This window comes from Atractosteus spatula, chromosome 1 (genome assembly GCF_055471065.1).
Source record: "Atractosteus spatula isolate fAtrSpa1 chromosome 1, fAtrSpa1.hap1, whole genome shotgun sequence".
Lineage (NCBI taxonomy): Eukaryota > Metazoa > Chordata > Actinopteri > Semionotiformes > Lepisosteidae > Atractosteus > Atractosteus spatula.
Window position 1 is genome coordinate 66,461,817 of NC_142706.1, and position 24,452 is coordinate 66,486,268.

Below are 24,452 nucleotides of genomic sequence, written 5' to 3' on the forward strand. Positions count from 1 at the left end.
CAGTTGTTATTGCTAACAAGGAGCTGTATTCGCTCAAGAAATTTCAGCAATAAGCTAAAGGCAAAACATGTCTACTGAAGCGTTTTCTTTTGGATGATTAATGTATTTTTATACAAATCAAAAAATTATGCCTGATACTTTTATTCTTGGTTTTCAGTATTTGTTTAGGTGACCATAATTTTGAATTACTGTGTGTTTATAAATACTCTTTCCCCTTTAGATATTTAGTATACAGTCTTTCTGATGGACATCACTGATATCTAAGATGCGATATTTCCCCACACAGTAATGGGCAGAATGCAGGTACCAACAATTCTTCTTCACTTTAAATCAGTACCAAACTGGATAAGAATCATCCCCAATGGGAATGTAGCAACGTTTTGCCTTAAACTTCATCCTCCTTTCACCCTGCCAAAGACTAGGCAAGTAAAGTTGCCTATGATTGTCAGCTGCAATAATTATTTTTCTATACATTAGTAAGTGGTGGGCCAGTCCCAAAGCACATTGTGAAACACAAAGCAACCATGAAGCAGAAATACATTTATCACTACTGCCTGGAAAACAGAAAACTGCCTTTAGTCAATAACTGACTTTGCTTTCTTTTTTGTTTTGTTTTTCTCTTGCATGTCAAATGTATTTATTTCTGTGAATAGTAAACTGACATTTGAATTGAATGCTTTATATGTAGTAAGCACAGTGCACAAAATCCTACTGCCCTACCATACAAAAATAAATATGACATCTTAGAATTAGATTCTAAGCATATCTGTATGAGAAATGTTTTTGAACTTTAGTCATATCAGAGATTGCACATATTTTCAAAAACTGGCTCAAAATGCCATTAAATACCATGCTTTCTTTAAGATATTTGATAGATATTGGTAATGTTTTGACATTTTTATTGACAGTTTAGAATAACAACAAAGGTTTACACAGATTAACATTTTTATTTACATAATAAAGCTGAGATTAATTTAGGATCATACATAAAAAATGTAAAACAGCCAAAATACTGACCCATTGCAGGACAGAATTAATGTTTTTTTTAATAAAAATACTTTAACATCTTTGTTCACATGAATTTCCAGAGAAACATAAAGAGCAACTTACAGTAAGTACTCCTGACAATATTAGCTGTTTCATTTCTTTTCTTATACTTTTGCCAGAATTGACATTACTGAGATTGTTCACTCACCATTGAGATTGCATTACTACATCTAAGTTTTTCTTTTAAGTTTTAAAATACTTTCACAGTTTGATTTAGATATATAGTCTAGTCACATTTGCTGCTCCAGTGCCAATATTTCAGTCGTCTGTATTAAAGTTGGTTGAGGGGTTATAATTTAAAAAGTGTGTTTTTTATTTTTTTTAAAAAATACATTTGGTCATTACACTAGCATATAAGTAATAATTATTATACCTCTACAGTCAGGGCATACCAAGCAGTGTTATTTTGGCTTCTCCAGAAGACTGGTAACTCAGTATCAGGCATGAAGGTTAATAAGACGATTTGTTTTACATTAAGTTACATAAATCTACTACACAATATTTTATGCTATAAATGGATATTTACAAATCTGTGAGTTACCAGTGACCTGCCTTCTACAATTACATTCTGTTTTGAAATTGAGACAAAATATATTAAAAGGCAAAGAGTGTACCTGTGTCCTATCAGATGCAGACCCTGTCCAGGATTAAAGCACCCTCTTAAATAAATGCTAAATGAATAGGAATCTACTTCCCTATTTCAAAACATCATTATCTTATGAGGTCTGTGGATTCCATAATTAGGAAATCAATATTTCCAACAATATAAAACAGCAAATTCCTTTCTTAAGATTACTGTATACTTCTAGTGCTGTGATAACCTGTTCAGATTCTGGTTTCTTAGGCTGGATGAAGGAGGTGTCTCTCTCATATCCAAGTCACTTCAAGACACTTCTTCCTCTAGTCTTTTGATAATCTGATAATCAGCTTCCCACATCCTGTTCCCAATTATCTGAACATCCAGGCAAGGAAACTGGTTAGTGATGTTACTGTATGATGACTTCAAAAGAGTTGCAGGGTTCAGTGGCTGAGATGGCAGAAAATGTTCATGGGTAAACAATATCCAAGTCCATGAAGAGGGGCCTTGCATGGAACTGAAAACAAAAACATCTCAAGTCTGACATGGGGTTTGCACCAAAACACCTCAGTGATGCTGCAAACATGTGGCAAAAGGCTTTGTGGTCACACAAGATGAAATTGGAACTTTCTTGTATAAATGTGAAGCATTACATCTGACACAAACACGATATAGTGCACTCAGTCATACCATCCCTAGTTTCGAGCATAATTTTCTTAAAGTTCTATGAAGTAGGGACTGGGAAACTGGTCAACATTGAATGGAACACAGACGGAGCAAAGTACAGGCCAATCTGGCTTTTTACTTGGATAAAAATTCACCTTTCAGCAGAAAAAAGATTCAAAGCATGAAGCTACACTGGAAATGTCCATTAGTGGCCCAAACAAAGTCCACAATTAAATCCTATTGAAAAGACTTGAAAGGAATTTTCCTTAAGAAATCCCCAAGCAACTTGAGAGAACTTTTCATGGAAACAAATTTCCATGAACAATGTGTAATATTTGCAGCAAGCCCGGGTTCAAAATTGGTAGAAACTTAAGAAGACCTGCTGTTGTAATTGCTGACATTTACTGTAAAGTGTTGGTACCTTTAGAACACTCAAGTTTGGGCATTCAGGTTTTAAATAAAATATTAAGTACAAAAATGTGCATGCAAAATGTTATAGTGGTGCAAAATGGGGCCAAATAGGAAAGGTCTGAATACTTTTGTAAGGCACTGTATACCAGTAATAAGGAAAATTGACATTTCAAGAGCCATACAGAAATAATACTGACCTTGACTCTGAGCTATAAATCACTTGATTCAAACCTCTAAATGGATCTATTATGTTGTTTTGCTTTCAACTATCTCTGTCTACTGGTGATTTATTAGTAAGGACCTCAAACTGTGCAAAGCAGCAGTGGAAAATCGTCCAGAACATAATGCAAAACATGAAGGCCTAGATGAATTCACACATTTTAGTCAATCATATTAATGGAAGGAAGTATTAGTTTAATTTGCAGCACATACGAACAAGGAGAATTAACCAATCCTGTCTCTACATACTGTTGTACAAATAGTATTCCAAGTATTTCAGGATGTAAATGTCACTGAACTTATAGTTGAAGATCTAAAAATGGAATTATGTTTCTAAGCCGGCACTTCAGGGGAACAATAATAGTATTGTTGACTGCACAAATGGATGGAAAAAACTCACAGCATAATAGCAAGACACAAAGTAGGGATCTGTGTAAATAATTTTGTGTTGCAGTAATCCCCTATGAGCTATATCTGCTGGCCTAATTCTAAGTTTATGTAACAGTGATGTTTAATGTTAAATGAGTGGCCAAATAAGTAGCTTATGAAAACTTCTCATTTGAGTACTAATGGGAAGATACCGTCTGATCCAACATCATAAAAAACGTATTACTGTATGGGTTATCTTAGGCCCTTAAGCACTTCATCCCCCTTTCTGCTGAAATCATTTAAAACAGTTGTAGTGTATCGTGCTAATGCTTTTATGCAAAGGAAATTGCAGAAATTCCTATTGCCTTTATACAGCTGTGTTGGCATAAAGTTGTATAAAGTACATTGCTTAAGGGTACATTAGAAGTGGTACCACTTAAACCCATTAAACGTGAACTTTGTGTAGGACCTGATGTACTTAATTATAGTTTGACTTTTCTGTTTATTCTAGTAATATGAGTTTTTAAAAAGTAGCCATGCTTTCTCTGCTAGTTCTATATTGAATTTATCCCCATTCTATTCTTTTTAAACTCTAAGATTTCCATAGAATCTGTTTTAAGCATTCTTAAAACTCTTTTTGTTGAGATTTATCTTAAAAGTGAACATGTTACAGACACTAATCTCCAGTGTTTCTTTTACTTTTATGTTTCTAACTCTGTCTTGATTTAAAAAGATTGTATCAAGAAAACAACCATTAACCATTTCAATGTTTATCTGAAGAGAGTTTAAATCTTCCATTATTATAGTTTTGTTGATGTATGCAGTTCTAGTTATGTCATGTAATAAATATGAAAATGTTTAATAATATGGATGGCACTGTGGTGCAATGATTAACATTACTGCCTCACAGTACTGGGGTCCTGGGTTCAGTTGTGGATGTGGGGTGCTCTCTGCGTAGGGTTTGTTTGTTCTCCTCGTGCTCACATGGGCTTCCTCCAGGTACTCCAGTGTCCTCCCACTGTCCAAAGACATACTGGTAGGTTAATTAGTTTCTGGGAAAACTGGCCCTGGTGCAAGGGTGTGTGTGTTTGTGTCTGTGTGCACCCGGCAATGGATTGGCCTCCCATAAAGGGTGTATCATACCTTGTGCCTGTTGCTTGCTAGTATAGGCTCCTGGCTCTGCTACAACTCTGTACTGGATAAAGCTGTTAGAAAATGGGTGGATGAAATTTTAATAATTGTAATAAAGCAAGTCATATAATAAAGCACAATTATGACTAAGTATCAAGGACTATTGTTCACCCTAATAAGCAAGTACAGTACATGTGGCAAATGATGGATTTGTTTGAGCTGCCTGACAAGAAATCCAGAGATATGCCAGTCTGGCTCTTTGTGCAAAAAAACAAGGAGAAAAAACTTGAAAAAACAAGAACCGGGCCTCATTTCCCATTTTAACAGGGAGTCAAAGTATTTCTAAAATATCATTTGAAAAAGAGAAACAGCCAGAACACTTTCATAAATCTCAAGCGTGCATGTGCTATGAATGATTTAGTGAGTTTTGCATGAAATTGAATTTTAGGGCATAAAGGAGATTAAAATATTAAATCAAAGCCACGTCCTGGGGATTTCCTGCTTTACCTTTTATCAATCATGCGGGCAGAGCCAGCAATGTAAAGTTTCTTTTGTCTCACGATCCCAGCGCAACTCAAATTGAATATTAACAGTCAGCAAAATGCGCTCAGGAATTTTAAGCAAAACAAAGAACCAATAAAAAAAGTTATACTTTGAGGTGCAATAGAGAAAGAGCATGAGGTGCTGCATTCGGAGAGAGAAATTAGATGTGTCTGAGAAAAAAATCTTCCCCGCAAGGGACTCTGTCAATGAGAAAGAAATGTTAAGCTGCTGTAGAAGGATTTTACAGGTTTCCAGGACCGTGTATCTAATCACATTGTGTAAGAAGCAACCTCGTATGGCCATCTGCATTCTACTCTAGTTCCTTACTGCACAATTATCCTAAGTTTATTCTCCTGTGGTTATAGAAATATATTAGAATTTGTGTCATGTAGTAGTTCTGCAAAACCAAAGTAAACAGAACTTTAAAAGAGGTATTTTAAAATCACAATATTATTATGTGAGGATTATAACTGTGTTTTTTTTTACTTCCTACAGTACCTGAAAGTGTATGTGGAGTGGCTGCAGGCTACAGTACACAATTATCTTGCTTTCACCCATTCTTCCAAAGGCCTATTTATTATAATGTTTTTGAAGCTTCCTGGTTTTGATAATACATTCCCTCTGCAGGCATTGCAATTATAATAAAGGAAGCTTCCCAATTATTAAGCTGCAATGGTTCTTCTTGCCATTGGCACATTGCTGGAACCATAAAATGAAAATTTAGTCTACCAATAAAATTTACCATATTTTGGTTTGCATTGTAAAATGAACTGTTCCATTAATGAAAGGGTCCTAAAATGTTAAAGAAAAAGATGATCTGGAATTGGTTAGTGCATTTTGAAACTGCTATTATTACAGTATATATCTCGCAAAGTTTTGAAATTTGCTTCCTTAAAATGTTGCCAATAAGAATCTTACTAGACACTGAAAAGGAAGATAATACAGTACAATTGCAAATATTTTTGCTCTCTGCCCTACAGACATTAGTTTAAGCTGACAAATGGAAAATAATCACTGACAGGCAACAGACAGGACTTACAAAAAGCGTTGGGGGGCTCAGACACTCTGAATTTAAATCTTATAATTATTGTTTTGGATGCCTGACAGTTTTCAACATAATAAACAAGACAAATGTATAACTATGAAGCTTAGATTTTTGTGAGTAGCACCACCACATATTGTGTTTATCTTTCTGTACCAATCTGTGCATTCAAAATCTGGTTTTTACTTAAAACCTGCAGCTGCTTGACTATTTATCCACTGATAAAGAAAAGTACATAGATTTCATTCTAAAGCATGCCTCATCAATTTTGGCAAACTACTAGGATAAATATTTCTAGTATTTGTATAGTCCTTTTCAGAGAAAGGAGGAATAAAGATGCAACAAAACCAAATAATGTAATCCAGTGTGAACAAAAGACATATATACCACTTCATTTTCCCCAAATCCAATAAGTTCCCTGTTAAATTAATCAACACTTGAAATTATGGCAGCATTATTGTGACAAAAACCAGTAATCACCACCTCACTGCATAATCCATCATTGAGAATAAAGCATTTTTATTTTACATTTGCTTTTGCAGAATTTGTATACAAATTGTACATTTACTTTTATATTTTCGTTTTACGGTCCTTTTGTTTTTCAAGACACATTTTATTCTCTAGAGCTGCTTCAAACCTGTATGTTAGGTGATATGATCTTGAGCAGCTAAAACTGAATACCAGGATATGATGCATGTGCTTCTTTTCACAGTTAGTGAAAATGCCAACATGCCAAAAAATGTTTTTGTCCTGACATTTTCTGATAGATTGTGTTTTTAATGCATCCCTATCTTTCAGTTCTAATGTCAGTGCACTGTGTGGCTCAACAGTGGAAAAGTCTCTGAAACCATTCCTTATTTTGTTGATTTTGTTCCTTATGTACGAAGGGAGATGGCAAAGGCCAGGTTGTCATTAAGAGCTGTGGGTACTGTATATCCAGTAATGACTTACAACAAAAAGGTTTCTGGAGAAACTTTGAGATGATGAATTAAGGTCATAAGAAGTATCAATTTCAGTCTGTCTTTCTCAGTGTATATATATATAAAACATTATATTTAATGCAATATCTGTGTTCTTTGTAATTATTAAATTGTTGTGTTTATTAATTATTAATATAATTGTGTTTAAAGTTTGCAAATGTGTTTAACTTATAATCTAGTCTGAAACCAGAATGTATTTTATAATGATTTAATTATTATTTTTCTATAGTGTTAAGGTTTTTTTTATTACGATGTAGAATTTATGTTTATTGTCTTCCTAAAGACTCTGCAAAGTCAAAATAGCAACCAAGGGAGGGTGAGCTAGAGTGCTGTTTTTGCTAGTTCCATCATGTTGCCAACTTAAAACAGCATATTCCTGCCTTTTCCACACTTCTCCCGTGTCTAATCAGGCAGATGGAGTACTAATTTTTCACAGTTTATCTATGAAACTCAGTCCTGCATACAGATTTGTAAACAATATATTGATGCTGTTTATAATCTGCAATGTTGTGAAGAGCTATGCAGTGGAATATAATGGTGGTTTTCACTGCCTGGGTTGTAACAGTGTTTCTGTCTCGCTCTGCACTGGGAACATAAACAACACTCCCCGAGAGTGCATTGATAACAGTTCTCAGAGTTCGAAATCATCATTGTGCATGTGACAGGTTGCAGAGATCAACGTCCTAGAATCCACTGGAAACATACACATATACAGTAGCATAATGCTGACAGCTCAGAGCTCACCACTGTGCAAGTGCTATAGGGACATCAAACTGTGGCTAACGAAGGCTACACTGGTATCACACCTGCTGCCAACCTGCCCAGGATCATTAATGTTAATACATTTACTTTGATAGGAATTTAATTGGTGAAGTAAGAGAAATGTTATTATTAGCAAACAAATGAGAGGCATGCTTTAAAAAACTGTAATTTTATTTTCTTATAATTTTGTTCAGAAAAAAAGAGCAATAAGGCAGCACCCCCAATGCCCTCTACATAATGATCAGTCACACATCATATCAGAGGAATCTGTCAAGTTTAGAGAAAAGAGCCACTCTTGGCTCCCCATATACAGTACCATGTAAACAGTACTGTGTGGCAAATTTGGCTTAGCAAGTAAACAGTACTGTGAGGCAAATTTGGCTTAATTTTAGAAACTCCTCTAGAGCTTAGAAATAGTGTGCAATATACCTGCATTTGAGTAGATAGATTGCATATATGAAACACTAGATGCTCATAGCCCCAGAGTATAGTCTGCAACTACCATAACTAGTTTCTGACAGCTTCTCTCAGAGGATTGTGAGACACAATCCCCAAAAGCTATGACTGCTTTTATGCTTAATTCTCAGTTTTATGACATCCTATTATATAGATACAAAAGGTCTCCTCCATGGGGATAGCAGATGTGTGATGAAAATAGTGTTGTATGGAAAATGAAAATAGAGGGATTCTCAAGAGAGAAATCGAAAGGGTTGGCATGCGTGGGAGAGGGGGCGTTCTGTTTTGAAATGTTTCTATAAGAGCCTCAGAATACATTTTAATCTAAAGAGCAGCATGAGCAAATTAAGTACAGATGTGACAATTCTTCTTGCTTCAATAATTATTAAACCAAAGCATTAGTAGTTATCATTAGTGTTTTACTGCATGTTATGACTTGTAGATGATGTGTGACTTTAGTGCATGTTTATGTCTTTATGCCTTTCAGCAGTGGGGAATTTACATTATTATCTTCAGCTTTTTTATTACTTGTCCAAATAAGACTGACAAGAGACTATGCTGTGTATAGTAACAGTACCAAATAAACATAGCTGTTTCCTCTGAAGCTTTACCTTTCACTCAAAGAAAAGTAGAAACAGTACAATACTATATAAATAGTTCTGCATTATAATCCTATTACAAATACAGGTTTACGAAAATGGAGAAATATCAGACAATGACCGATAGAATAGACCTAACAGAATAAATAAATAATCATAATCCCAACTTGTAAATGATTTTTCCTGCATTTTTTCCTGAGGAATCCCGCATTTTTTCCAAAAATATGGTAACCGATTTTTTCCAAGGATCTGATCAATTTAATTTATGTTTACTTCAGAATAAAAAACATAGGCTTGATGATTTAATTAATAAGAAACAATTTTTCGAGGAAATGCTGATTATTGTTTTTTAACAGGTACTTCCCCGTCAAACATGTGGCTTGTTCACCCACACAATATTCTACAAGGAGTATCCTGGGGGCCCCAAAGAGCTGGACAAGAGCATTAAAGGAGGGGAGCTCTTTCTAACAGTTCTACTGAATCCGGTAAAACATGCACTGTGTTTTCAAATCTTTTATTGTCTGTTGGCATTGGTAGATTTCCTAGCAGGCATTGCTTTCTTACTATCTGCCAATAAAACTTCAATAGAATTCAGTTCATATGATTGCCTATCCAGCACCTTCACACTTTTTTCTACTTCAGAAATTCCATTGTTGATGAGGATGTCTGCTCTGAATCAGCATTTCAGCATTAAGATGACACAAGCACAAGACCATTGGAAATCACTCAATATGATAGCATGGCTTGGTACTTTGATGCATATAACATTTCTTTGGTTAAATAATAGTGAAATATAGTGCATGCAGTCACTAAAGTACTACAGTAGGGTAATTCAAAAGTGTAACATTTCATTCTAATCCTCACATTTTTCCTCAAATTAATTTCTGTCCTTCCTTTTTAATCAATTACAGTTTTGACTTATCAGAAAGCAGGATTTTGTAAAAGATCTAAGGATTTATTTTACTTATTTACATATTAAGGGACTGTGTACACTTTGATTTTGAGTATTCTTATACAGAGATCTGAAGAATGTAAATTTTGAATTGAGAAATTGACCTTTGTTGGCAAGAATTGCATATGACTTGTACACCCGGGCACTCTCAGTTTGATTGTTAATGCTTGTGTGGAAGAGAATAAATATGGATTTATCACTATATCCCTAAAACTACAAAACAACTTAATAAAACATCCCATCACATAACATGTTTTATCAGATATACCTGTATACATAATATGGGTACAGTTCTAAAGAGTCTAGGAGGTCAACAAAGTTTAAAAAGCTGATGGATCAATTTAAGTCACACTGGAACAGAAAATAAGTCCGCAGGAAGTGTATAATCACATGATGGGGATTCAGATAACAATGAGTACCCTACCACTTCACAGAGAAAAGCATGACATCTGCTTATTTGGCAAAAACACAAAACTCAACAAAAACAAAACATTAATGGCATTTTTAAGTTATCACAGTTATGTTACATTGTGTTTATTCTGTGCCCCTTTTCTTTTGAGTAGGCTTTTTGTTTTGATATCATAATCCACATTACCACTATGTAAGTTTAATACAGCTTACATTTGCATTTTCCTAAAGTAAAGCATTATTCTGCTTTTAAAGTTATTTCAATTCTGTTTTTGTAGTATCTGCATCATGTAACATTTATTTTAGTATATGCAACCTTTTGTGTGTACTGTATATCCTACAGTATATATCCCTGTTCCCCAGAGTGACAGAAATGTAACATTGTGTTTATATTAATTATTATCTGACATATATGTCTTAAACCATATTTATGGAGGATTTCAGCATTAAAATATAGCTTAGACACCACACCAAGGACGTCAGTGTTAGGTTCAATACACCTGGCCTCCATGCTTTCATTTCATTTTTACAGAAGAAACAAAAAGCTTGGATAGCAGGTTCGTTCCTAAAAGAAATCTGTTGTGTGCTTAAATCACTTTGTTTCCGCATTGGGAACTTGGTTATTTTATCTGGTGGTTAATTTTCATCATCTCCCTTAATTAAGGAGATGCTATTTTATATCATTAATTTTTCATTAAAAAAATTTAATAACCCAAAGCAATTGAATGTTAGTTATGGTGCGATCAACCGTTCACCTGAGCTGGATCTCTTTCAGATTTCTGCAATAAGACAGAAAAGTCATGTGTATTCTAATTTGAATTTCATTAAACTATTGATTATTATTAAATTTTAATTGTAGTAATCGATTTAAAGTATACCTGTGGAATGGGAATATCTTATATCTGGATGTCTTACTTGCTTTGTGTTTGATTATTATTTCTGTTTGGCCTTTAAAGTGATCATAATTGGAAATGTTGTTTTATATGTGGCATCCAAAGAATAAAAAAAAATTATTCTGTACTTACTATCTCATTTTGATTCAATATACATAAATACAGTGTTAACTTGTGAAGCAGGAGCATCAAATGTCTACACACAGAGAGAGACCATTTATAGCAATATCTGATTTTGACTTCTTTACCAAAAACTCTGTGATAACCTTACCAGTCAGGGCATTGGCTCTGGGAAATAGCTGAATTATCTTGAGAACAGCACATAGTTATTGTTTCCCAAGACAGCAGGTGTTTTTTGTCACTTTTAAATGTAAACGGCACACTCGCCAGGAGGAAATCCTGTTCTTTGTGCAGTCTGCTGAGTCTGTGTTTAGTTACAGAAAAAAAGTAGTAAAAGTAAAAAAAAACTTCAGAAGATTACTGAACAGTGGTAGAAATAGCGAACAGTTCCAGGAGCTGAAAGTGGTATGCTGATAGAAATCGGAAAAGCACTTCCCTTGTCTTTATTAACCTTGTCCATATTCATAAACGCTAAGAGTAAGTAGCAGGTTCTGAAAAATACTGCATTAAGATTGTTTTTACTTTCCAAAATTACAGTCATGGCATTATTAAAGCAAATGCTTGAATTTGATTTCAAAATAAGTGTCCTTTCGCGTACACTGTCTCTCCTATATTTTGGGATCAACTCTTACATGTGTTCCTTACTTTGACTTGAGTTTTGAATAAAATAGATCAACACAGACATTTCCTCTAGAAGAAAGAAAGTAGTTGTTAGCTTTGTCTACCATTTCTATTTCAGATACAAACACCTGTATTGATTTGTACCATTTTTTGTGATAACCACTTCTTCCTTTACTTATATTTCTGATTCCATTCTATAAGATTGGTGTAGAATTGATATCTGAATTTGCTAATATGTAGTATGCTCATAATGTTGATTTTGAATGTTTTTTTTAAGTCTGACACACAATTTCTGAGACCCTTGATTAATCTATATTAAGTTACTTTATTAAAATATAAATGGATTTTATTATCACACACAGACCAAAAATATATGGCAGTGCAGGACAAATACCCATACACGGCAAAAAAAAAGAAAAAAGGATTAAAAGAAAACATCAAAGTAATAAAAGTATCCACTCTTGGACAATAATTTGGCATAGTCTGAGCAACTCTCAAACATTTCATGTCCCTAAAACTTTTTCATTATCTGCAGGTCTACAAGTTTGTCTGTAACAATTTTTCTTCCTTCCTCTGTTTACCCTCCTCAATGTCTCTCATAGATTGTATACTCAAACGAAACCCTGATTCCGAAGGCTGAATTTTACAGACCACCATTTTATTTCTTCAGGACTTCCCCCTTCTAAAATTAAAGCTATTTTAAAGACAGATTTGGACCATGGCTTCTCAGGAAAGGAGTGAAAATAGGTGTTGTTTAATGTTCCTTCATCCCCTGTTTATGCCAAACAGCGGTTAACTTACTGTTCTGAATACTGTTTCTGATATGTAGTACTATACCCCCACCTCTTCAATCTTTCCTGTCTCTTTGGCATGCTGTGCATCCACTAATGCTATATTCATCTCCATCACTCACCCATGCTTCTGTGATTCCAATTACACCATAATCAAATGCTAATGCAGTAGCTTCTATCTCGTATTTTGTTCCTAATATTTCTAGCATAAGCACTTAATTACCTGGTTCTTTGATGATTTGCTTTTCCCTTAGGATCAACTCTGGACTGGTTTTACATATATGCCTTGTTTTCATGTCTATTTTCTGCTGCCACTCTTTAGCTCATGAATTACAAAAGTAGCTCGCATTTATGAGATTTTCATCTTTAAAGGAGATTTAAATATTTAAAATATTTATTCTCTAGAAACCTTAGAATGCACACAAAGTCAAAAATGATATAATTCACATTTAATACAGGTTTTGATTGTCAGAGAATGTGTGTCCTATAATCTTCATACCAGCTTGCATGCCATGTTTACTAGCTCATATTTCACTAATTATAGTTGCAATAAAAATCAGCATCTTTCCTTAATTTAGAGAAACACTTGAACAAACTCCAAAACCTCTTTGCTTCTGATGCTCAGATATTGCAGTTCTGAAATAGAAAATACAGTGATATTTCGTAATGCTTGTCAGGGCTTTATTGAGCAAATTTGGTTATTTTCATCATTTTATTGTTTTTTTTTTAATGGAATAATAATCTTTGTCACTGGAGGCATTGTTGTACTGTAGATTTTTTTAGTTCAGGTGGGTATCTGCGTCAGCATGCGCAGGCTGCAAAGGAACAAGTAATAGGTTTATTCCATGCTAAAAAGAGAAGAAAGAAAACACAATGTTTCAGCTGTGGAGCCTTCTTCGGGTGTAAGAAAGATAGGGCAGTCAGCAAAGATAATGTAGCCTGGGAACACAGAAGCCAGGAGAGAGGAAGAGGCGGGAGCAGGGGAGAGGCAGAGTGGCCAATCAAGTGGTGCGATGTCGAGAGAGGTGAGGAAAGGTGTGAAACGAAACCTGCAAATGAATAGAGAGAATTGGAAGAAAACAAGTCTGTCGTTGAGAGAAGGGGAAAGGTGTGAACCAAGTTTCAGGATTATTATAGTTTCTGCTGTCTTTCTGCCATAGGAGTAAAGTAACCCTACTTTGAGAATGCAGACGGAGAGGTCAGTGTGATCATGGCCGTCAGAGGTGAAATAAGAAACTAGGGGCTTGGAGAAATTTTCACAGGCCTAACATTTTCTGTAGATTTTTGTAGATTTTTTGCCATTAACAGTTATAGATGTATCCCTCCCAAGACATTTGTGTTTGTGCCTTCTTTACTGTTCATGTCTCCTGTTTTGGGCTACGCGTAGCTTATTACTATGTAGTGATGCTACTGAATATGATGTTCTTTGTCTAAAATAACACATGCAGTATACAATTCTTATGATTTTCCACTTTCCATAATCCACAGTGCATAGGGAGTTGGATTTCTCTCAATTGATTGAATTGTTAGCAGTAAAGTATTGCAGGCAGGTTCCTTTCCATTTTTCCTGCAGTGATACTATGTGTGGAGTAGCCTGAACTGAATCTTCAATTATGTATAGCATATTGCACTTCTCTGAAAAATATTAATTTTGTGTGGTCTTTTTCCATAATCAGTTATTAAATTGAATACATGTGCATGAATTGTGTGCATTGGGAAACCTAAAGAAATCAAGGGCAAGTCCATGAATCAAACAAGTACATTGTAATCTTCTTATTGCTTGGAAAAAATAAATGTCAATAAGAAATGGTTTGTTCGTATTAAATCTGGTATGTACAACTCCAGTCCAATCCAGAGCCGGAGTGTTACAGGTTTTACAGGGACTTTTCAATTAGCAACTAATTACCGTGTGGGAGAACAAGTGATTCAACTTCTTATTCAAATAATTAGTTCAAGTAAGTAATTACAATCAGATGTGGAATGAAACACCCCCAGGCCCTCAAAGATTGGACTTGCTCATCCCTGGTTTATAGGGTCATTAAACTCAACGTTTAATTAATTATATAATTTGCTTTTGAAAAAAAGTCAAGCAAATTATATGAAAATGTATAAATATTGTTATTGACTAGAAAAGTCATAATCCATTATTTACAGGTGACAGCTTGAAATGTACAGGGGAAGCCATGGATGTCAGTATAATTACAAGCAGTTTACTTCTTTTCATCAGCTCTGTTTGTTTCAAGGAACTATTCAAAACCTAAGCATGAAATGGGAATCAGAACATGCCTAGGATTCTGAATCACCTGGAAAGTAACATGAGAGATTTAATTCTCAGGAAAAAGTATTATGCAGTGAGCTGATTACAGTGTGGGTCCATTGAAAAGCAATGTTAGAAAAAGGAAATTGATTCAAAATTCATTATATCAATTTCAGCTGATGAGTTACAGTATATATGAATATAGTTCAAGTGGGTAGCTGCATCAGCATGCATTGGCTGCAAAGGAACAAGTAATAGGTTTATTCCATGCTGAAAAGAGAAGAAAGAAAACACAACGTTTCGGCCGTGGAGCCATATGCTTCAGGGTTTGATTTGCGATCCTGTAATTTGTTGTTTGCACTAAGAAGTCAATCTTAAAAGAATGTGCTGTCAGCACATACATAATCACGGTTCAAAAAGACATTGGTATGTCTTACACATATCCCTCAATAGACAATAAAAATAGTTCATTTTATTTATCTACCATTATATTTCTTAAAGATTCTTTTCCTGTTTATCATTGATCCAGTTTCAGATATCAGTTTTGCAAAATTAGCCATATAAAAAGAATCTTACTACTTTAAACAATTTATTCCTAACAATTCCAGGAGTTAGAACTTAACTGCGTATTTTATCCATTCCTCTATCTCCAGTTCAACTGATACCCTGTCTGGGGGTTGAGTTTATTTCTCATAATTGCCTTTCATTTCAGTATTCTTGAAGTTTCCTGCCTCATCAATCGGAACCTCTTTGTCACCTGCATTGTCAGTAAACTGCCTCATTATCAGAGCTACTTTTGCGAAACAGGACACATACAGTATGTTAACACTTTACCAATGTTGTGCTATTTTTACATTTACCCATTCCTTCTGGTTCTGATGTAAATTTTTGAGATTTTCTTGTTTAATATTGCCATTATATTATACAAAATTTTCTGTACCTATTACAAGTATTATATACATTGTAGAACATTTTCAGGTAAGCAACCTAGATTTTGCTGAAAGATTTTAATACAAACAGATATTTTTGATTAAATAATGATTTGTATACGGCTATGTACCTTTGTATGCTTGCAGTAACAAAGTGCTACACTGAAACAGATTGAAAAAAAGCTCGATTTGATTATCTGAATATGATGAAAAAGGACATAGAAAAAATAGCAAAAAAACATATATTCCTCAGAATATTCCGTCCCGACATCTGTCAGTATCATGTAATAGCAGAGCTCTGATCTGAGCCCAGGGCTACTCTCAGCACACTGTTCTTCTCTTCACCCAAAGGTCTGAGATGCTTAGCTTTGCCATCAGAACTGTGACCTTCCCAAAGGGAGAAACAAATGGAAAAGTCACTTCAGGGTATTCCCAGTACATTTAAGTACATCAAAACCCATAACATAATAAAAGTGACCAGATAATATCCAGCTGTTCGATTTTATGTTTGTCAAGCAAGCTTCTGCTACTGCAAATGTTCTTTACTTGCCTAACCATTGCCATTGCCAAACTGGTCAAGTCAGGTGACAGAAGGTCATTTCTACACATTTTTTCTGGTTTAGGATCTTACACTGCCAAGGTAAATTCTGCAAACCCCTAGCATTGTTTATACTCTTGTATATTTTAGAACTGAATTGTAATTAGATAGGTGGCATGGTAGTGGAGTGGTTAGCATTTCTGTGTCTCAGCACTGGAACTCTGGGTTCAATTCCTGGCTGTCTGCGTTGAATGTATCTGCATCTCTGTGGTTATGTCTGTGTGTGCCCTATGATGGACTGGCGTCCCATCTAGTGTGTATCCTGCCTTGCACTCAATGGATGGATAGAGTTAAATAGGTCTTAAAAAAGTCTAAATTAAAAATGAAGATAAACTTTTTTAATGTGTAACACAATGATATATGATATACTAGGATATACTAGGGGTTCAGTGTGACTTCCTGGATGATTTTCTGGCTTGCTGTTGGAGAGATCTTGGAAGGCTGACCAGTCCTAGTAGACTCACTGTAGTCTTGAATATATTCAATTTGTAGACAGCCTGACAGCGGATGGATGGAGCACTTAATATATAGAAATACCTGTAGTATTCTAACACTGTCCAGGCTAATGAGCATGAACTACTCTTATTCTGAGGTCCTCTGAAATCTCTTTTGATCGTGGTGTGATGTGTTCCAACTAACTTGTACAGTATTCAAAGCAAACTAGGGGTTCACTTATTATTCCTCATATACTTATTCTAAATTATTTATCTTTTTCTGCTTCATAAACCATTGCATCCAAAAAACATCGAAGTGAAGTTAATATAAACCCTTTCGGTTATTTAAGAAAAAACTGATTAGACAGGTGTATCATGATATTAGACTGTAATTCCCGATAATTATATTGGAGGTTCACAAATGTTTTCTCAGTATTATACATCCCCTCTTTTCTTATGAGCATGCAATGTATATAAGATAACAGAAATGAATCTCAAAAAAAGTAAATTCTTGAAAATGGTCCAATAATTTTAAGGTAATCACGCTGGACCTGGTAGTCTTGTCTCCTCCTATTAACAGTAAATAGATTATGACCTTCCCTAGACTGAATGTGGTGAATTCAACTACTGTGATAAGGAGATTACAAAAACTCCACTTAGTATGGATCAGTCTAATGCAGTGTTCTTCCTGATTGACCACTGTTTGAACTAGTTTATATTACTACAAGCTAGTATTTATGAATAATTGAATAGCAGGGGTTAAAATTATAAAGTGAAAATCAGTCCTGAAACCAGGTTGCCTTGCAAGTGACTTATAAAGGTTAATAATTGCACACTCCTGGAACACTTATTTCAACACAGCCAGGTAAGACAGTAGTAAACCAGGCATCAGTCTTTTGCAAGACTGACAAATATTTATAAAAATGTACAGATACAAAACATCTACTGCTATAATGTACGAGGACTATGAATATAGATGCCTTACCGTCTACAGAGCCAGAAAAACAAACTGTAATTCAACCATGCAACTGAGGCACAAATATTATTGTGGAAAATGAGGGGCCCTGTTTCTTGTAAAACAAATGGCCTGACACAGGACTAAATCATTCCCTAAAAAGAGATGTAAATGTGGCCATCTTTCCCTATTCCAATTAGCACATCACTAAGCAAGTGATAGATTTGTTTAACCTGGTGGATACTACAAACAGGCAATAAATATTTTCAGAACTCAAAGACAACAGACCATTTACGAAATCCTAGAATTGGTTCCTTCAGTGCTCCACATACCTGGATATGTTCTGCTGTCTGATATACAGAGGAGCAAATGACACACTGTTGCATAGTTCTGTTCTTCTCCTCCTCTCTTCCATGTCTGGTAAACTATTTTTTAGCCATTATGTGACAAAGCCTCAAGTGAAAAAATAAGATAAGGGACAGCTGATCCAAAGAATGTTCATTGTCTCATCGTAAAGAATTGGATACTGCGTGGTGAAGTTAGACATTTTTATATTCTCTTTTGCTCATAACAATATCAATAACTCAGGTAAAGACAGAAAATTAGTCAAGTTTGTAGATGAAACCAGATCAGGAAGATTATCCCACACTGTAGAAACTGCAGAGATCCTCATGCAGGTTATTGATAGAGTTCCTACAAAAAATGTACCTCATTTCTTTTGCTCATTCTTTCCCCAGTATATAAAATTGGGCTGCATTCTATGAAGGCAGTAGGACATCATCGTTTGTTAGGGAAGAGATGACTGACTCTTTAACTACAGGTTTATAAACAACATCAGCGGTGTTAGTTCCAGCCTTGCCGAGGGTTGCAGTTATCCTAATGTCTCTACAATCAGTGAAATGCTTGAATCAGTCAATAGGTCTTGTTTTAACTCCTTTACTGAACAGTTGCTCATATCACCTCCTGCAGTCATGACAGCTGCTCCTGTTTTCACAGGTTTCATGACAAGTGCATCTGATTTCAGTCTGAGCTTCTCTCACTTCACTGCTGTTGATGTTACCTACTGTATGTGACAGAGTTGTTAAATAAAATGAGACCTACTACCTGGACCCTATATATACGCCTTTATTGATTCCCTGCTCTTTATCTATTTGATACTAATTTCATCAATGATTTACTAAAATAAGGTTTCTACAGTATTTGTAGACATAAAGTCAGAAACTATTACAATTAACAAATTGAATCCTAAAGTGCTTTGCATCTACTGTTGTATGTCTAGATGACTTTTTCTCACAAAAAGGCTGGAACAGAAAGATGCAGCTAAATTACAGTCTTGGTGTGCACCTAATGATCTCTTTGAACCTTTAGAGTCAGGAATTAGGCAGTCACAATACTGAAACCATCCTTGTTGTGGTAGTTAATGATTTGTTGGTGGCGTCTGACTCTTTGTGGACTTAAATGTATTCCTTAAGTATAGCTGCTACTGGGGCACAAGGGTAATTACTAGCACTTAATCAATGGTACTTATATTTGATGGTTTGGCTTCTCTTTTGCTAACAGAAGCCAATTCATGATTCTTGGCTATTACATGATAACCAGCTTCTTCTTAGTATTTCATGGGATACGGCAACGTGACCTTTACTATTTAGTATTTATATGTCGTCTTTTGACCAGATTATTCACAATTATTAATGTGGGTTTCTGTGCAATGCCGATGATACTCAGATTTACTTGTAAACCAAATCATATGCTACTGCTATGGTTTCTGCACTTTATATGTGCCTTTGCGATATTACATTATGTATACATTCAACACAAGTTAAACTGTGTTTAAACTGAAGTTATGCTGATAACTCCCAGTAACAAATTTACAAAGTTAATGTATAACTTAATGAGTCCTATTTATAGGTCTATCTTCTGTACTAAAGTTAAAACCTTTAATCCTCCATTTTAACTGACTCCTCGCACAAACAGCCCAAATGGTCTCAATGTCCTCATCTTATATGTAAACTTTCTCTGTTATTATTACTAATGCAGAAGTAAATAATCAGTTCATTGTGTGATTGAACACATATAATGAAGTGATTTAATCAAGAAAGAAAAACAAAGAAAGGAACCAATATACCCTGCTTAAGAAGTCAGCACCTTTGTGCCATTGGTATGTTGGACCCTGGACTAAATCAGTACCCATCTTGAGTTGACATCTTGGGTGTTCACGGACAGCTGTTTCCAGCCTTGCAAGACATTATACCCAAACAAATTCCGTTAATGATACGACAAAATCTGGGAGACTATGAGTCATAACACCTCACCAAGATTGCAACATCAACATGCTCCATCTTGGTGATCATTTTCTCACTGCCAGTTCCAGTGCAGTAGAAATTCTACATTGCAATAACCAATGCATGTGCTTCAGCTTCGAAGTAATTATACAGCAGAGAGGGTGTGAAAAACACCTTAGGTCAGGTCCCCAGTAGTGGAGTTTGTTTTTGGTAAATCAGTGTTTTGTGTAAAAGAACATCGGCAAGTTAGTAGAAGAGTTGATGGTGCAGATATATAGCTGTATACCAGAGAGCATCAGGAGGTCCAAGTGTCATAGTCTGGGCAGGTGTTTCTGGTCTTTACAGCACACCAATTATAGTGATAGATTCAACCTGACTGCACAACACAACATTGATCAGGTCCTACTAACCTCACTTGCCCTTCCTGCAGGCTCATATTGAAGTCACATTATTGGAGCATGACAATGCATATTCTCACGTAACAATGGCTTTATCGTGAGATGAAAATCTGACAGTAAAACCATGAACGCCAGATTTAAGCCCCATTAAAAATATGTAGGATGACCTGGAACAACCTCTGGCATCTACCGTATGCTCTCTGAGGGGATTGGAACAGATTCTCACAAAACAACATCTGCAACCTGCTACAAAGCATACAGGGCAGATGTACAACTTGTATTGCTTCTAACATGGCCCATATGTGCTCTCAAGGTCACACTTCTGCTACATCACGATTGATGACAAATACTAACCAAAAAATGTGCTTATGTTATGTAAGTTAAACTAAAATGTGTCTCAACCTGATTGAAGAAAGATTTTGCCATTTTACTTATACTATCTTTGTTATTGTGTTACAGCTTTAAGTGATATGTTTCTTTTAATGCTTGGTATATTTATATAACACTTTCCTGTAAAATGGCTTTATCCTTCTACAGGAAAGCTATTATTTATGCAGAATTCATTGCATTATCATAACATTGCATTTCTGATTATTTTATCTCTTTTAGGTTTTAAATAGTTTAGTAGAAAGCAAACAGTGCAGCTCTTCAGAGTATGGAGTATTTGTCTTTATTATTTTACTTTTTTATTATACAGATTGTGAATGCTGGATATCTAGATTGTAATTCAACTTGCAAATAATAATTTTTAATAGCTTGATCATAGGACTTACTGGTGCAAAAGGTCGTACAGTAAGTAACAATACATTTATGAAGTTCACAGGTAGCTGGTTCTGTTGCAGGAGGATAAGGGAAGAGATGGTACAAACAGTGGATGTTGGAAAACATGGAGAAGACATGATTAATTTCTCCAGTATAGACCGAAGCAGGCAGAGTGGAGAAAAAAGCAGAAGGCAAAAGCAATGGTCTTGAAATCTCTGCCAATGTAAAGTGCAAAACAGTAGATGGCAAAAGAGGAAAAATCATGGCACAAAATATGAAAGTTCAGATAAAAAGGGAGCACTGCAGTAGTCCATTGCACATAAAATAAGGTTCTGGACTAACACTGAGGAGGTATAGACTGAAAGGTGGATTTTGTTTAAAGTGAAGCAAAAGAATGCTAAGGAAGGAAATCCAGAGAGTAAGAAAGGGACTGGTTATGACACCAAGGTGTGTCACAGAGGAAGAGGGAGAGAGGACAGTCAGCTAGTGTCAAGAAATATTGTAATTGAAAGGTTATAGAATATATGAAGCAAAAGTAATGAATGAATAAATGTAGTCAAAGTTAAACCTGTCTCATTTTTTCTCTTTTAATTTTATTTACAAAAAACAACAAGATGGCATATGATAATTTCTGAGAATATAATGGTATAATGGATATAATGTCTGAACGTGTCTGAACGTGTCTGAATCTGTGTACCTCACTAGTAAGACTAGTAAGCTATTAGATATTGCATTCCTTTATTTGTTAGTTAGGGTGAAAACTAGAAAGTTATGCCATAACCCAAAACAGTACAAAAACACACCATGTTTTTATTTCCATGGAGTACAAGCACAGATACACAAAGGCACAAATCTGCACTCTTCTTTAGCCTTTGATTTATGCTTGGGAACTGTTTGAAAGAATATAATGGGCACTGTGATGTGAACATGAAACAAGAATTTATTCCTGTCTTGTCTTTTCCCTTGTTGTCTTTGGTGTCTGCTTAAATTATCGTTTGATCGTCTCTTCCTTGAGGCAAGCTGCCTTTGCTTAAAAAGATTTAATAACTATGAGCTGTTTACCTTGTATACTTTGTAGTTTTATCTTTATTTCTTTCTGTCTCACTTCTGATCTTTATGATGTTTCAAAATCATTTAGACTTTTCATAATTGAAGGAATCAGTATTAATGAAGACATACAAAAATGTGCTGCTTCTGTACTTGTGACAGTAGAATTAAGTGAGTAGTTAATAGTCTGCATAAGTGAATTAGAATCCATACAATTCTGTTTATCTTTAAAGCTGTGCAAGTTATTAGCACAAAATGTATTGCAGACATATGTTTCATTGCATATACTGTACATTCAGTTACAACATCTTAATTAAGATGTTGAGTTTATTTTCTGCATTACTGCTTCAGTAATGGATAGCATGGTGGCAGTTTGCATTGGTGTCTCACAGTTATTGAGTCCTGGGTTCGACTGTGGCCTTAGGTGCCTTCTGTGTATATGTTTTTCTGTGGCCATGTGGAGTTTTGACAGGTACTCCAGTTTACTCCCACAAAGCAAACCCGTGTTGCCTAGGTTAACTGGCATCTCTAAGCTATCACATACTGTATGTGTATGCCCTGCGATGCATAGGATGGTCTTCTATCAATGTCCTACAGTACATGAAAGCTCAGATAAAAAAAAACATAACAATCCCAGCTGTTGCCGACCTTTAATTTGCATCTGTTCTTTGTCAGCCTCGCCAAACGTAACCATGACCAGTAGAAAACCCTACACATGGATAACAACTCTACAGTCTGTTGTAAAATGCTTCAACCCTTGTTCCCAAAACTAAAATGAATATATAATTTTCCCCAAAATATTATTTGTAGCAGCAAGGATGGCCTGTTTTTACTTTCATTTGAGGGGTTATTTTCAAATACTTCCCACCCTCCAGGTTAACATCTGCATGAAAGTGCGTCGCCATTTTGTGGTTGACTGTAAGAAAATAACTCATCAAGTAAAAAGATTGGAAGAAAATAACTGTGAAAAACCAGTGTGAGCACTATCCATAAATAAAAGGCTTGGGAACTGTTCCAATTTTAGTCTGTCTCAAGTTGCCTCTCCTAGACAGATGAGAATGAAGGGGCATTAAAACACTATTATTTGTAATGTGCTTAGTGTGAAAATACAGTACATAGTTAACTGATTTCTTAAATGGGGATTTAGGTGTGTTTTTCAAACGTCACCAGGGTCTGCCAACTTTTAAAATACAACAGGACACATAGCCATGTACAGTATGATTTTTTCCGTGTGGATTACATAATCCATGATGTTACATCATCAACCAAGTCCACTAATGGTGGACTAACTCTATTGACGGTGACAAATGAATGAATGTGTGTGTCAAAAAGCATTCTCTAATAGACATTTATAAGTACAAATCGGAAAAAAGTCTATTAAGTTAGCTTTACTGTACTTTCTTTATTACAAGATTCCTTTCTTTCATTCATGAGGAATCTAAGTTTATGAGCAAGAAAAGCCTTACGTTCCTCTACAAACTTTTTCATAGGTCATTCCGGGGGATACATTTTTTAAAAGAGATTGAGTGAAGTGATTGAATTAGTTCTGGCATGAGCAGAGCCCCACAGTAGTGTACCAAAGGGCAGCTCTAGTTCAGGCAACATTAACAATCCCTGAATGATATGTTCTTACATTAAACAGCCATCGACTAAATAGATCTAGCCATGCTGTAGCAGAAATTCAATAGCTTAGGTCATTAGTCAACAAGCCAAACCAACAGAATGAACTAATTGTCGAGTTGGGAGGGGTGGGAGCAGAGGTGTTTTTACCCCAGACAAATCATTAAAAACAGTCAAATAAATGTTACTGGACACTGTGAGTCCATGTCCCTTTGTCACAGCTTGCTAGCAGAGACAGAGAAGGCAGCTGTAGAAGTACAGATGGATTGAGTTTTCAGGGCACACAGTGACAGTCTGATAACCAGGCCCCTGAGGCAGAGGCTACAGTTTTACTCAGGCGGATTCAACCAGCATCAAGTCTTTAGCTTTTGGCAAGACTCAAAATCTCTTTTTTAAAAGGCTTTTCTTCATTTTGGACTAGTACTCAAATTCGGTCATTTTTGTCTCCTTTTCCTTTTAGACAATTTATGATTTGCAATCTGTCTTTTTGAGGAGACTTTATGGGAAAATCTGTATAGTAAATAAAATCTGTCCTATACAATGTTACCTCTAAAAATGCACTGTTATTTATGTCTCACTTTTC

General features: G+C 35.3%; 1 protein-coding gene across 1 annotated transcript in view; it reads left to right on the forward strand.

Annotated features, from left to right (window-relative positions):
* ndst3 (N-deacetylase/N-sulfotransferase (heparan glucosaminyl) 3) overlaps nucleotides 1-24,452 on the forward strand; it is a 102,155-nt gene that overhangs the window by 40,792 nt on the left and 36,911 nt on the right. The window contains exon 5 of the mRNA XM_088917985.1: nucleotides 9,159-9,287. Coding sequence (XP_088774111.1) covers nucleotides 9,159-9,287 — 129 coding nt within the window. The remainder of the gene's footprint in view (nucleotides 1-9,158; nucleotides 9,288-24,452) is intronic.